At 53.4% G+C, this 11,831-nt stretch overlaps 2 protein-coding genes across 2 annotated transcripts; one reads left to right on the top strand and one right to left on the bottom strand.

Annotated features, from left to right (window-relative positions):
* Nucleotides 1-87: 87 nt before the first annotated feature.
* Nucleotides 88-2,365, top strand: SRRD (SRR1 domain containing). Its single transcript, XM_074921585.1, has 7 exons — nucleotides 88-215; nucleotides 282-322; nucleotides 403-539; nucleotides 609-707; nucleotides 819-973; nucleotides 1,197-1,242; nucleotides 1,971-2,365. The coding sequence occupies exons 1-7, from the start codon at nucleotides 88-90 to the stop codon at nucleotides 2,190-2,192; spliced, it is 828 nt and encodes a 275-aa protein (XP_074777686.1). The 3' UTR covers nucleotides 2,193-2,365.
* A 126-nt stretch (nucleotides 2,366-2,491) lies between these two features.
* Nucleotides 2,492-11,683, bottom strand: TFIP11 (tuftelin interacting protein 11). Its single transcript, XM_074921581.1, has 12 exons — nucleotides 11,424-11,683; nucleotides 10,902-11,055; nucleotides 10,009-10,165; nucleotides 9,358-9,485; nucleotides 8,725-8,877; nucleotides 7,439-7,948; nucleotides 6,783-6,889; nucleotides 6,381-6,549; nucleotides 5,933-6,176; nucleotides 5,139-5,281; nucleotides 4,713-4,878; nucleotides 2,492-3,601 (listed from the first exon to the last, which is right to left on the bottom strand). The coding sequence occupies exons 1-12, from the start codon at nucleotides 11,618-11,620 to the stop codon at nucleotides 3,246-3,248; spliced, it is 2,484 nt and encodes an 827-aa protein (XP_074777682.1). The 5' UTR covers nucleotides 11,621-11,683; the 3' UTR covers nucleotides 2,492-3,245.
* Between the last annotated feature and the right edge of the window lie 148 nt (nucleotides 11,684-11,831).

The raw sequence follows: 11,831 nt of genomic DNA, 5'->3' as shown, positions 1-11,831 counted from the left end.
GGGCCTCCCGCCGCCACTTCCGGGAACGGCCCCGTGACAGCGTCACGTGACCGCCCGCGCTACGGCGGCCGGGAGGGCGGGCGGCACATGGCGGCGGGCGGGTGGCGCGCGGCGCGCGGGCGGCGGCGGCGCGGGCGGGAGCAGCGGCAGGAGGAGGAGGAGGAGGAGGAGGAGGAGGGTGGCGGCGCGGTGCTGCGGCGGCTGCGGGAGGCGCGGTGAGTGCCCGGCCCCGTCCCCCGCGCCCGCCGCCGCGCCCCGCTGACGCTGCGCTCTCCCCGCAGGGACGATCTGCTGAGCTCCGGCTTCTGGACGGCGAGCGCCGGTGAGCGGAGGGGGGCGGGGGGGAGAACCGGCCGCCTCCCGCCGTCCCACCGGAGCTGACGCCTCTCTCCGTGCCCGCAGGAGCCGTGCGGGCCCCGCTGAGCGGCAGCGCGGAGCCGCCCGCCCGCTGCGTCTGCTACGGGCTGGGGCGGTTCGGCGGCTGCCCCGCCGCCCGGGCCCAGCTCGCCTTCCTGCTGCTGCTGCTGGAGGAGCTGGGGGTGAGCACCGGGGCGGCGGCGGGCAGCGGGGCACGTCCCCGGTGGCCACACCGCCGCTTGTCCCCGCAGGTGCCGCCCGGGCGGTGCTCCCTGTTCGATCCCGCTTTCTCGGCCCGGGAGGCGGCGGCGCTGCGGCAGCTGGGGCTGCGGCTGCTCCCGGAGAACGAGGTGAGGACGGGCCCCGCTCCCCGGCCGGCTGGCTCGGCCCGGTGGGGCTCCCGGGGAGGCGGGGGCACGGCCCGGGCTGGGCTGTAACGGGAACCGTGGTTCTGGGTGCAGGAGGGGAAACACGCCGTGGAGGGCTCGGCCACGCTGTTCTACATGGTGCACTGCGGGAAGGCCCTCTACAACAACCTGCTCTGGAGGAACTGGTCTGCGGGGGCCCTGGCCAGGATGGTCATCGTCGGCAACAGCTTTAAGGGAATCGAGGAAAGGTGGGGGCATCCCCTCAGGGAAAGGGGCTGGTGCCTCCGACAGCGCTGTCCTCGATTCCTTTATTGCTTCACCCACTGATTTTTACGTTTTGCTCATTTTCAACTCGCTGTCGGGTTTGCAGTCATCATCCCTCTCCTGCCTTTTCCCTCCCACACTTGGGAAAAGTTGTCCGAATTCCCCAGGAGCGCCACGTCTAATACTGGTGACCCTGTGTTATTCTAGATTGTTGTCAAGAATATTGGAGAGAGATTATTCTTACATAGCAAAGGTAGGTGTTGCCTGTTCTTTAACATTATTTTGTTGAGGAACAAAAGTAATTACAGCTGGAAAGAAAAGGATGGTTATTTAAGGACATGGACATGTTAGAGCAGGTCCAGAGGGGGCCATGAAGATGCTGGGGGGGCTGGAGCACCCCCCTGTGAGGACAGGCTGGGGGAGTTGGGGGGTTCAGCTGGGGAAGAGAAGGCTCCGGGGAGACCTTAGAGCGGCCCCCCAGGGCTGAAAGGGGCTGCGGGAAAGGGGGGAGGGACTCGTCATCAGGGGGGGTAGGGATGGAACTGACAGAGGAGAGATTTACATGAGATTTAGATGAGATCTGAGGCAGAAATTCTCCCCTGTGAGGGGGGTGAGGCCCTGGCACAGGCTGCCCAGAGCAGCTGTGGCTGCCCCCTCCCTGGAAGGGCTCAAGGCCAGGTTGGACAGGGCTTTGGGCAACCTGGGCTGGTGGAAGGTGGCCCTGCCCGGGGCAGGGGGTGGCACTGGATGGGGTTTAAGGTCCCTCCCAGCCCAAACCAGTCTGGGATTTTTAAAACCTTTTTTCCCCGGCCTCTACAACATAAAACTGAACCGCTTTAGGCTCATTCTACATTATCTGCAGAATGTACTGCACACGAGGGTTTGGCTCAATGTAACACCATCCTCATCTTCACCAAGTCTGAACTTTGCCGAAAAGTTATTCCATATCACGCGTAACTTTTTCCCCCAAATGCTCTTCAGGTCTTGAAAGGGACGGAGGAAGTAGCACTCCCCGCTCACCCTCGGTACCTGGACACCTTTAACGACACCTCCGTCCACTGGTTCCCCCCGCAAAAACTGAAGGAACTGTCCCCCGAGGTCTGGGAGTTCAGGGAGGAGCCGACGTACCAAGACTGCGAGGACTTGGAGATCATCAGGAGGGAGGAGAGCGCCGGCGGGCGCGGTCCTGCCGCCGAGTCCTGAGCGTGCCGCTGCGGAGGGCTGGGGGCCGCGGCTCTTCCTCCCCCCGCAGCTCCTGCACAGCCGTGGAGCTCAGGCACCGGCCGCGTCCTCGTGCTTGGCCTGAAGTGGCAGCACCCGAACACTGAGCGTGCTGGGACGTTTTTGTATCTTATTTAATAAAAGGCAAAGCTGTGCTCCGACTTGCACTCACTTCACTATGGCAAACACATTTAACTAAAAGCTGGCTTTTAAACCATCCCTGCTGCAGAAGGATTGCTCTTTTGGTCCCCTCCCCTTTCAGGAACAGGGGATGTACTGTGCACACGCTGAAGCATCAGGAGGGGGAAATTACTTGAGAGGGGTTTGTAGTTGAAGGTAGCAGTGTCTGGTTCCAAATGCTGGCTTGGAAAAGCTCTCTGCCAGGCAGGGCCTTCAGCTGCCCTGTGCTGCTGAAATCAGCGCTTTGTTCTGGGGAGAATCAGGTTATCTTCCAGGGGGAACAAAGCTGCGGTTTCTCTCCCTCACCTCTGCGCCCTGAAGTGCTGCGGTCCCGCCACAAAACTGAATTTCCAGGGAAAAAGGGCAGGTCCCAGCTCTGCCTGGACAGGGCAGAGGGCTCCCGGCACGGCCCCCGGCACACCCACAGAGGTGGGACCAGCCCTGGCTGGGCACAGTGGAGACGCACCCGCTGCGTGGGGCCAGCGCCAGGGCAGGAACTCGCTGCCAGAGCGGAGCAGGGGGAAGCTGTGACCCCTCTGTCACCGGAATCCTCTGGGCCTGGGCCAGCCTGGCCCTCGCTTGCCTGCTGTTGGCACAGTCACATCCCACAGTCCCTTCGAAGCTGTTGATCAACCTCTGTCACAGGCGGCTGTTACACGAGCGGCAGAACCGCTCGTTCCTCCCTCAGCACTCGCTTCCCCCTGTAACTGCGTCTCGAGGCTGCCTGAACAGCTTTAAGGAGAAAGTCCCAGCGTAGGGCTTCAGTTTCACTCTATTTACAAATCCACAACTTCTTTATTCTAAGAGTAATGCTAAAAATACCAGGAAGGTGGTCTCAGAGTTCACAGCAGGGCCTCACTTGGCCATGTCGATGAGGCTCTGCAGGGAGGTGGGCACCCAAGTCTTTTCTCCCTGCACAAACACAACGCCTCTGTCGATGTAAATGACGATCCGGCCGAACGTATACAGCTGCTTCCCTTCGTGCCTCTTGCCAATCACAGGCATGAAAACGATGTTGTGCTCCTCCGCTTTTGTCTGAATCAGGTCCTTAAAGTTCATGGGCACGGAGCTGGCGGCCACGCCGATGCCACGCTGGGCCATGTTCTCGGCCTCGCGGCGCTCCTGCATGGCTTCGTACTGGAAGTCCTTCCTCCGCTCCGTGTGAGTGAGGTAGGCGATGTTCTCCCGAGCGCCGGGCTGCATGTACCCCCCTGGAGGGAGAGACAGGACACGGGGAGTGAGAACAGGCTCCCACTCCGCCTCTGGGGGAAGGTCTGTGGCTAAAATCCAGCCCCAGAACACAAACAGTAAAGTCAATCGCTCTAATGCTCCAAATTCTCCTTCCCACCTTCTAATTCCCTAAGATTTATACTGCTCGTACAGCGTAGCCTAACGCAGTGAGTTTGAGAACTGCAGCAGAAGCAACAGGATTTGACACAATCCCGAATTGTATCTGAGCACACCCAGAAAGAGGAGGATGCTGCACGGCTACAGGAAAAAGGCCTGCAGCAGCAGCAGCAACAATAAACAAAAACACTCCCCAAAGCCGAAACCCTGCCCGTAAACTCCACGTGGCACTGCCGGGTTACAAACAGGGACTGTTGCACAAGGGGGAAGGAAGCAGCGTTGCCCTGGGAGCACTTCCACTATCAGCCTCCAGTTCACTTTTTGGCTGCGTGACTCTCAGGCCCAAAATTTCCCAACAGCTGAGCTCCTCTTTGTGCAACGCTCGCCTGTAGTTGTATCATTTTACCGCAGAAATAAACATAACGCTAAAAATGGGCCTGAAGGAGGGTTTCTGATGCAGACCCTCCATCACACTGCACAGCGAGGGGCAAGAGGCAGCAGGAAAGGAGCTCTCGGGCAGAGCAAGCCTCATGCACCAGTCCCTCAGGCACAGCCTTCTCTTTTATAGTTTAGCAAATTCCCAACAATCTCTTTTAGGTCACACGTGGAAGGAAAGGGCACTGCTCTAAAGCTAAGGAGAAGAACAAGTATCTCACTGTAAAGAAAAAAACCCCAACAAATTATAGTTTCAGAAGTCAACGTCTTAAAATTATGGTCTCCCACTGACTGATGTAAAATACACTATAATCAGGCAAGGCTGAAAGAGAATCAGCTGCTTCACGGCACAGGCAGCCAGTCACCAAAATGTCTCTGCTTCAGCAAAGCACAGACACTTAATAAGTAGCACCTTGCAGGTGTGATTTACGGACACAGCGAGGTAAAGCACACTTTGAATTTCGCTGCTGATGGGAGCTGCTACGACACCGATTAGCAGGGCCCTGCCCAAACAGACCGGCAAGAACCAAAGCCACCTACCCACGCTGGAAGAGACGGCCCGGTTCATGATATCGAGAGCTTCGTTGAATTTGTCTTTGATCGACGGATGCGCCAACACTTGGTCCGAGAACATGGACTTCCAACCCAAGTACCACTTTGTAATTTCTTCGTAATTGGGGCTGTTACTAAGCCAAGAGCACAGCACCTGCAAAACAACACGACGGGTCAAATGCAGCAGGACAGGAAAGAGTTATGGAGGAGAGACCTTAACATCACTTAGTTTATTACTGAGAGAAGCAAAGTCTGTGACAGCCTTCGGGGAGAGTCTGTTCTGACCGTTCAGAGCTCCGAGTGGAAATGCTCCCTTTGGCAATTCGAACATTTCAGCACTGGGGCAGCAGCTCCTGAGCAGGAGTCACTACAACACCTGACAGTGAAGCCTGCTCAGCCTTGGCAGTTTCTCACCTGCAGCCACTTTGGGAAGAAGTGTTTCTCCAGCAGCCCAACAAGACTGGAGACAGAAATCATCCCCTCCCAGTCAATCACCCAGTAGAAGGCATCCATGTGCTGCTGGTGAGGGTTTATGATGAGTTCGTTCAAACACATCCCTGGGAAAAGGGAGAGAAGAATTAGAAAAGAACTTGACTCAGAGTTCTATCAGTGCCCTGACCCATCTCACTAGCGACACAAGGGATCTGAGGAGCCCCTGCACTGCACGTTACCCCGAGGGACGTTTGGGATCTTTAAACCGATCGGCTGATCCCTGCCCCCAAAGCACCACATTTCTGCTTCCAGTGACAGTGAGCTGCTGCCAGAATTAAGAAATTTAAAATGTTCGACTGTTTTTTGGAGTACGGAGCCTTTCAGGCAGTCTGCATGGCTGAATGGTGAATTGCAAAATCTCCTGGTGAAGGCATTAGCATAGACCAAAGAATACTGGAGTAAGAGAGACACTTTATAGCTTGGTATTACCTGACAGCCATCAGATGTTCCTGTCAGCTGAGGAACAGAGGAATCGGATGATTTAGAAAAATAAGACTGAAATCATCGAGAATAATCAGAGTGCTTCCCCATATCTCCTAAAACGTCTGCCTCAGAAAAAGGCAAGGTACTAACAGCTGGAAAGACACAAGCTTGGTCTAAATTTATTAATAATATTCTCTGAAGTAACACCAGCAACCACGTCTCTTTTCTCAGTGTAAGGGGGAAGGTGCCAACCAGCAGATTCCAGAAATTCAGCTCTGTTCGGCTCGTCTCACCTAGTTTAGGCACGATGTTTTTGACCATGAAAGCCTCCCACGACCCGGGTGTGAACACGTCCTTCCAGGGCTGGAGGATGAGCTTGGCGGAGGAGTCGCTGGGATGCCACTTCTGCAGCGCGTTCGCCAGCTTGTTCCGGATGGGGGAGTAGAGCGGCTCCAGGCGCGCCTGCATCAGGGGAAGCCAGGGGTGGATCCACGAGTGGATTGGGACTGTGTCCGTCAAAGGGTTCCAGCTTTCCACCTTGAGGTAAAGCAGAAAAGATTCAAGGAAGCCCATCCATTAGCAGTAAGTCTTGCCAGACGCAAGGAGAGCCTTAACGCCACCCCCCGACGCCGAAATGCGTCGGCAGAGGCACCACGTCGGGGTTTTAGAAGTTCTAGTCGACAGAAATTCAAATCCTGGCTCAGAGCACGGCTCTGTCCTAGCGCAGCCCTCCCGTCTCACCTCCTTCTGCAGCTTGGGGAAGATGAGCTGATCCAGGATGTTATCCAGTATCCAGACAGGAATGACGTTCACCCAGCTATCCAGGAAATCCACCATCGAGCCGCAGTTCCTCGGCTGCCACTGCGCCACTATGGTTCTGACATATGGCATCCAGATTTCCCACATCAGCCTGGAAACAGAAATACATAAATCAAAGTTAAGCTTAAAGCGATAGCCCCGGGCCTAAATACCCTGAATGGTAACTGTTATTTAAAAGCTACTTCTTTTATATAGCCGACAGCTGGATTTTAACAGACACATCAAGAGAATCATCTGGAAAGCAGGCCTGTCTCTGTTCTTTTCCATCCCTGAGGAAGCAGCTCTTGAAGGTGCCGCACAAAGCACAACTCGTTCGCTCTTTACCTGTGGAAAGCATCTGTCGACAGGTCCTGCCCGCTGTGCGACAACAGCTGGTCGTTCTCCAGAAGGCTCTTCCACTTCCCGATGATCTCGGTGCCGTACGTACAGTCCTGGAAACGACAGGGCGTGAGCAGCCTTTGGCCTTTTCCCTCTCAGGCGGTGCCAGAGCTTGCAGCCCCGATCAGTCAAGTCTAGAGGAAAATCCCGCTTTATGGATTTAACCTCAGGGGGGAAGAGGACAGTCCGAGCTTTTTCAGGTGTACAGAGAGAATCCCGACTGGTACCTATCACAGCTGAAATGGCAGCAGGAACTGACAGTGCCTATCTGACTGCCTGACAGACAGACCTCTCCTGCTTTTGCTAAAAAACAAAACTACAGACTTAGCTTTCATCTACATTTTCTTTCCAACACCCTTGAAAGGGATTTTAACCTTACAGGCTCCTCAGCTGTTAGCCACTTTGCAGAAAAGCAGCCTTCAGTCCTAACAAATGTCTGAGAGCGGGTGCAGAGTGGGGTTTGGGTTGGTTTTGGTTTTTTTTTTTCTTTCTCCCCAGACCGATCAGGAATCTGGGACAAGGAGTAGCGGCGGGGAGGAGTCAAGACGCTAAAGACTAAAGCCACCAAGTAGAAACCGCAGCTAAACCGCAGTAATACACACCTTGAGGGGATCCCAGTTCTTGAAGTAATCCTTCATGAGAGGATAGACTATTGCCACTGCCAGGTCGACCCGATCAGACATCCTGTACTCTTCATAGTACTTGTCCTGCAGCGTCTCAAAGATCTTCGCGCACTCGTCCAAGGTCAAGGGATTTTCACAGCTGGGCTGCATCCGCCTCTCGCACTCTTCCACCATCTCCAGCACCTTGCTGAGATTGCTAATTGCCTTCTCCTCGTGCGAGAGAACTTCGGACATCTTCTGTATCTCATGGGTCAGGTTGACAACCATGTCCCTCTCGTACTGCAGCTGCCGGTCGTTCTGGATGATCTCCTGCTCCGTGATGTCGATGAGGAGCTGCAGGTTGTGCTCCAGCTCAGGCAGGGCAAAGCCCTGGGGCTTGGAGTCTTTGCCCAGGGGCTGCTGAGGGCTGTCATCTGGGATGTTGTGCTTGTGGCTAATCTGACTGTAGCTGTAATAAACCTTCTGTTCCCGGCCCGTCATGTCTATAACCTTACAGCAAACAAGAACAAACACGTCTCAAAAAAAAAAAAAAATTATATCTCGTGTTAAAAAAAAAAAGAAGGAAATTTCCAAGTGGGAAACTGGAGATTTCTGAGTACCTTAATTACTAATACACACTGGTATTGTGAATGGGGTAACTGGGGATGGCCTCCAAGAAGACCTACTCCAGACACGGAGAGGCAGAAGGAGCAAGGAACAGAGTGAGACTCCTCTCCTGATCCCAGTGCTACCATTTCACTGAGTAATTCTACAAGCGGTCACGATGCAAGCGGCGTACTGTTCATCACTGCATGGAAGCCTTAGGTACTTTTACACTTTTTTTTAAAGACATGTTGGTTTTAGATTAATAATTCCATTAAGTGCATGAAACACAAATCCCTTACTATCCTGCTGAGGTAGAAGAGGGTTCAAACGATGTGTTTAGTTGCACAATCCCAATAAGTACAACTGTGCTTCCAGAAGTAGACAGGCATTTTACTTATGACAAATGTGAAACAAATAAACTCAGTTCGCAGTTGAACACCACCCCACCATCCCCACCATTTAAGCTAATCTGCATTTTCCTGAGGCCAAAGACGTTGCTTAAAACCAGATCCAATGTCCTAGGATGACACAAGTCAGCGATGAGTCCAAGGCCTTGATTTTCAGGAGGCTGCAGGCAGCCAGTTCCTGGAACAGGCTTCTGTTAAGATTATAGAAAGGCTGAAAAGCACTCGCAAAGCCAAAGCAGACAAACTGTGTCCCAGAGACGCCATCGGCCTTACCTTGACTTGCGACAGCTCCTTCTGAGGGGCTGAAAGCTGCTTGTTGATCCTGCCCTTGGCTTTCAGTTCTTCTACTGTCTTATAGCTGTATTTGGGCTTTTTCTTCCCTCCATTAGGATCCTTCCGCCACTGACTGAGCTCTTTCTGAAACTCCTGAACAACAAAGAAGAGTTGTGGTTGCAACTCTGTCATGCCTCAGATTTGCCTCTGTTTTATAGAGGAAAATAACCGTCAGACCAACAAAGAATGCTGTACAGCAAAATAACTGGGGAAGCAGTAAAGCTCACTGAGAAACCAGCTCGGGTGCCGTGGCCCAGTCAGAGACCCTATTCACAACCCCAGCAGCACGCTTCTGGTCTTTATTTTTTTAGACAAACAGCAAGGACTATTTACCTGCGGGGACTGTTAGAAGGTGGGGTTCTAGCAAGACTACTGGCCCAAGTGAGCCAGAAACAGAAAGAGCATTAGAGCCACAAGAAAAACGTGTCCAAGTGAAATTCAAGTGCTACATCTTTAGCTTCTTACGTGAAGTGAGCCCAAACAGTTTTCTCTGACAAAGAAGCCAATATCAGAACTGAAGTTTGTACATACAACACAGCAGGGGAGTGGATATACCAAGAATCATACAAATACCTCTTCAGCTTCTTCTTCCGAGTCCACAACAGGGAAGTCTTGCAAAGACTGGCTGGTCCTTTCAGAGCCATATGCCCCCACAGCTCCTTTGCCTTTTCTCTGTTTGGCCTCGATGGGATTGATAATACCTGAGAGCACAATGGTTGGATCAGAAAGAACACTTTGTCTCCTGAGAGGGAACAGTGGGCGCTTTTCTTACAGTACCCTGTTATCAAACCAGCACAAACACCCAGCCTGGTACTCTGCCTCCATCATCACGGTATCTTCTACCACTCCACTAATTTCTCAGTGGATATAAAATCACTTAATCCCAGCACACAGCAAAAAACCCCAAAACAGAGTATTGTTCACATCTGCATTTCACTTTTTTATTCCATCACATAAAATAACATCTCCTTTTCTGTGAACTGACTACCTTTGGAATTTGATTTCCCTTCTTTCTTCCTCTTTTTCTCTTGCAAAATAGCAAGAGCCTAGAACTGGCCTATTTTAAGTTAAATACAATTGAATCTTATCAGGAGAACTGGCAAGAGATGCACCAACACACGAATGAAGTTGTGAGGCACCTGGAGATGGTGGTTCTTTAAGGAATCCAATCTCTTCTCCAAACTACTAGTCAACAATAAACAAGCAGACACATGATCACAGTACCTTGGGCATTCTTCCCGAGACCTCTTCCGGGGACGTAACCCATCTTCTTGAGAAGCTTCTGCCCAATTCCCTTAGTGTGTCTCTCCCAGCTGCCGAAATCCACGAAAGATTTTGTCCCCCCTACAAAGCCTTTCTGACTAGGCTTGAAATTACCACCCTGTTAAAACAAATAAACAAACAAAAAACCACACACACATAACCTTAAGGCATCATAATAACCAAGCTCAGTATAATTTCACTCAAAAAGGAAGGTTCTTCCCAGAAGTGATTCGGTTGACACAGTGAACTGTGCAGCGTGGTGACAAGAGCCACTTGTGCACCCATGTCAGCTGCCTGGCACCTGAGGAGCTTCTTCAAATTCCTCAGCTGGAAAAGGAAAGTCCTAGCAAGCTTCGACTGACAACCTGACAGTTATTAGGCTCCTCCAGCAACTTTAGCTGAAGCTGCTTCCTGATTCTTTCTGGGGTTTGGTAACTGAAAATAAGAGTTTGATTTTTAATCTACAACATGCCTAGATTTGTCCTACTGTTCTGCGAGATTAACAAAAGAAAAAAAGTCTTTGGAATTTTAGTTACCCAAAAGGAGGAAGTAAGCCATGGGCATTCTTTTATTTTAACCTCAAATGATCAAAGGGAGCGTTAAGGAAGATAAAAAAGCCCAGAAGAACTGATGCTCCCAAGGACAAACAATGATACATCAGACCAGCTCCAGAAGACAGAGGAAACATCTCCCCTAACTGCACGCCATCACGTGGGGGGTCTCTGGTTTTAATTATTTCTCCCTTTCTTCAGGGAGATTGTTTCTATTCTTGTTCTATTCTTGTTTCAGTGCCTCTGGTTGTACCCTTGGTTTCATACATTACACAGAACTGAAAAACTTCCTGGATAACTCACTGTTTTTAACTTCTTCGGCACAAACTCCTTAGGGACTTCCTCCTGCTTAACAGGCTTTTCATCTTCATCAGAGTCTTCTTCTGACACATCCTCAGCCGCTGACTTTTTCAGCCCGGCGCTGATGAAGTTCACGGGGGCCGAGTAATCCCGGGAGCTGCACCAAAACGTGACCCGTGAGCCAATTCTGCTCCAGCGGCCGCCTGCGCGTCCCTGCGGACTACTACGCCTTAGACCACCCCCCTTAAAATGAAATATTAAAACCCGGTGAGCAGTTTAACGCAGTTTTTACCGGAAAACAACCGTTCTTTCCGCCGGGCAGCAGGGGCACGCTCGCAGAGGCGAATCCCCAGCAGGGTCGCGCGTAGGGCCGGCCCTGCCCCAGGCTGGGCTGTTCAGGAGAGCTTTTACAGCCCGGAACCCCCCCCCCCAAAGCGGGGCCGCCCTCCGAGCCCTGCAGACCCACCGGGGGCACAACCGGGGCCGCCAGAGGGGCCGGCTCGGCCCGGGGCCGCCTTCCCGTACCGCTTGCCGCCGAAGCTGGGCCGCTCCTCGTCCGAGTCGCGCTCGGCCCACACACCGTAGGTGGCCTCCTCCTTGGTCTGCCGGTGGCGCTGCCGGTGGGGGTTGAACTCGTTCTGCAGGTCCCAGTCCGACACCTCGAAGTTCTCCATCTCCACGCCATCCTCCCCGTCCGTGCCGTACAGGTGCGACATCGACATGGCGCTGCGGGCCCCCCCGGCCCACACACGGACACCCCGGTACCCCCGGCCCGGCCCCGCTCCTCCCGCCTGCCCCGACTGCGCCGCCGCCACCCGGAAGTGAACAGTCTCCTTCCGGTGACGCGCCGCGCCAGCCCCGCCCACAACCATAGAGTTGGGAGGAGCGGCCACGCCGGGGCCTCGCGGGCAGCGCCACCTCTATGGTTTGGCG

Source organism: Athene noctua, chromosome 17 (genome assembly GCF_965140245.1).
Source record: "Athene noctua chromosome 17, bAthNoc1.hap1.1, whole genome shotgun sequence".
Taxonomy (NCBI): Eukaryota; Metazoa; Chordata; class Aves; order Strigiformes; family Strigidae; genus Athene; species Athene noctua.
This window is presented reverse-complemented; position numbering and strand designations above follow the sequence as displayed.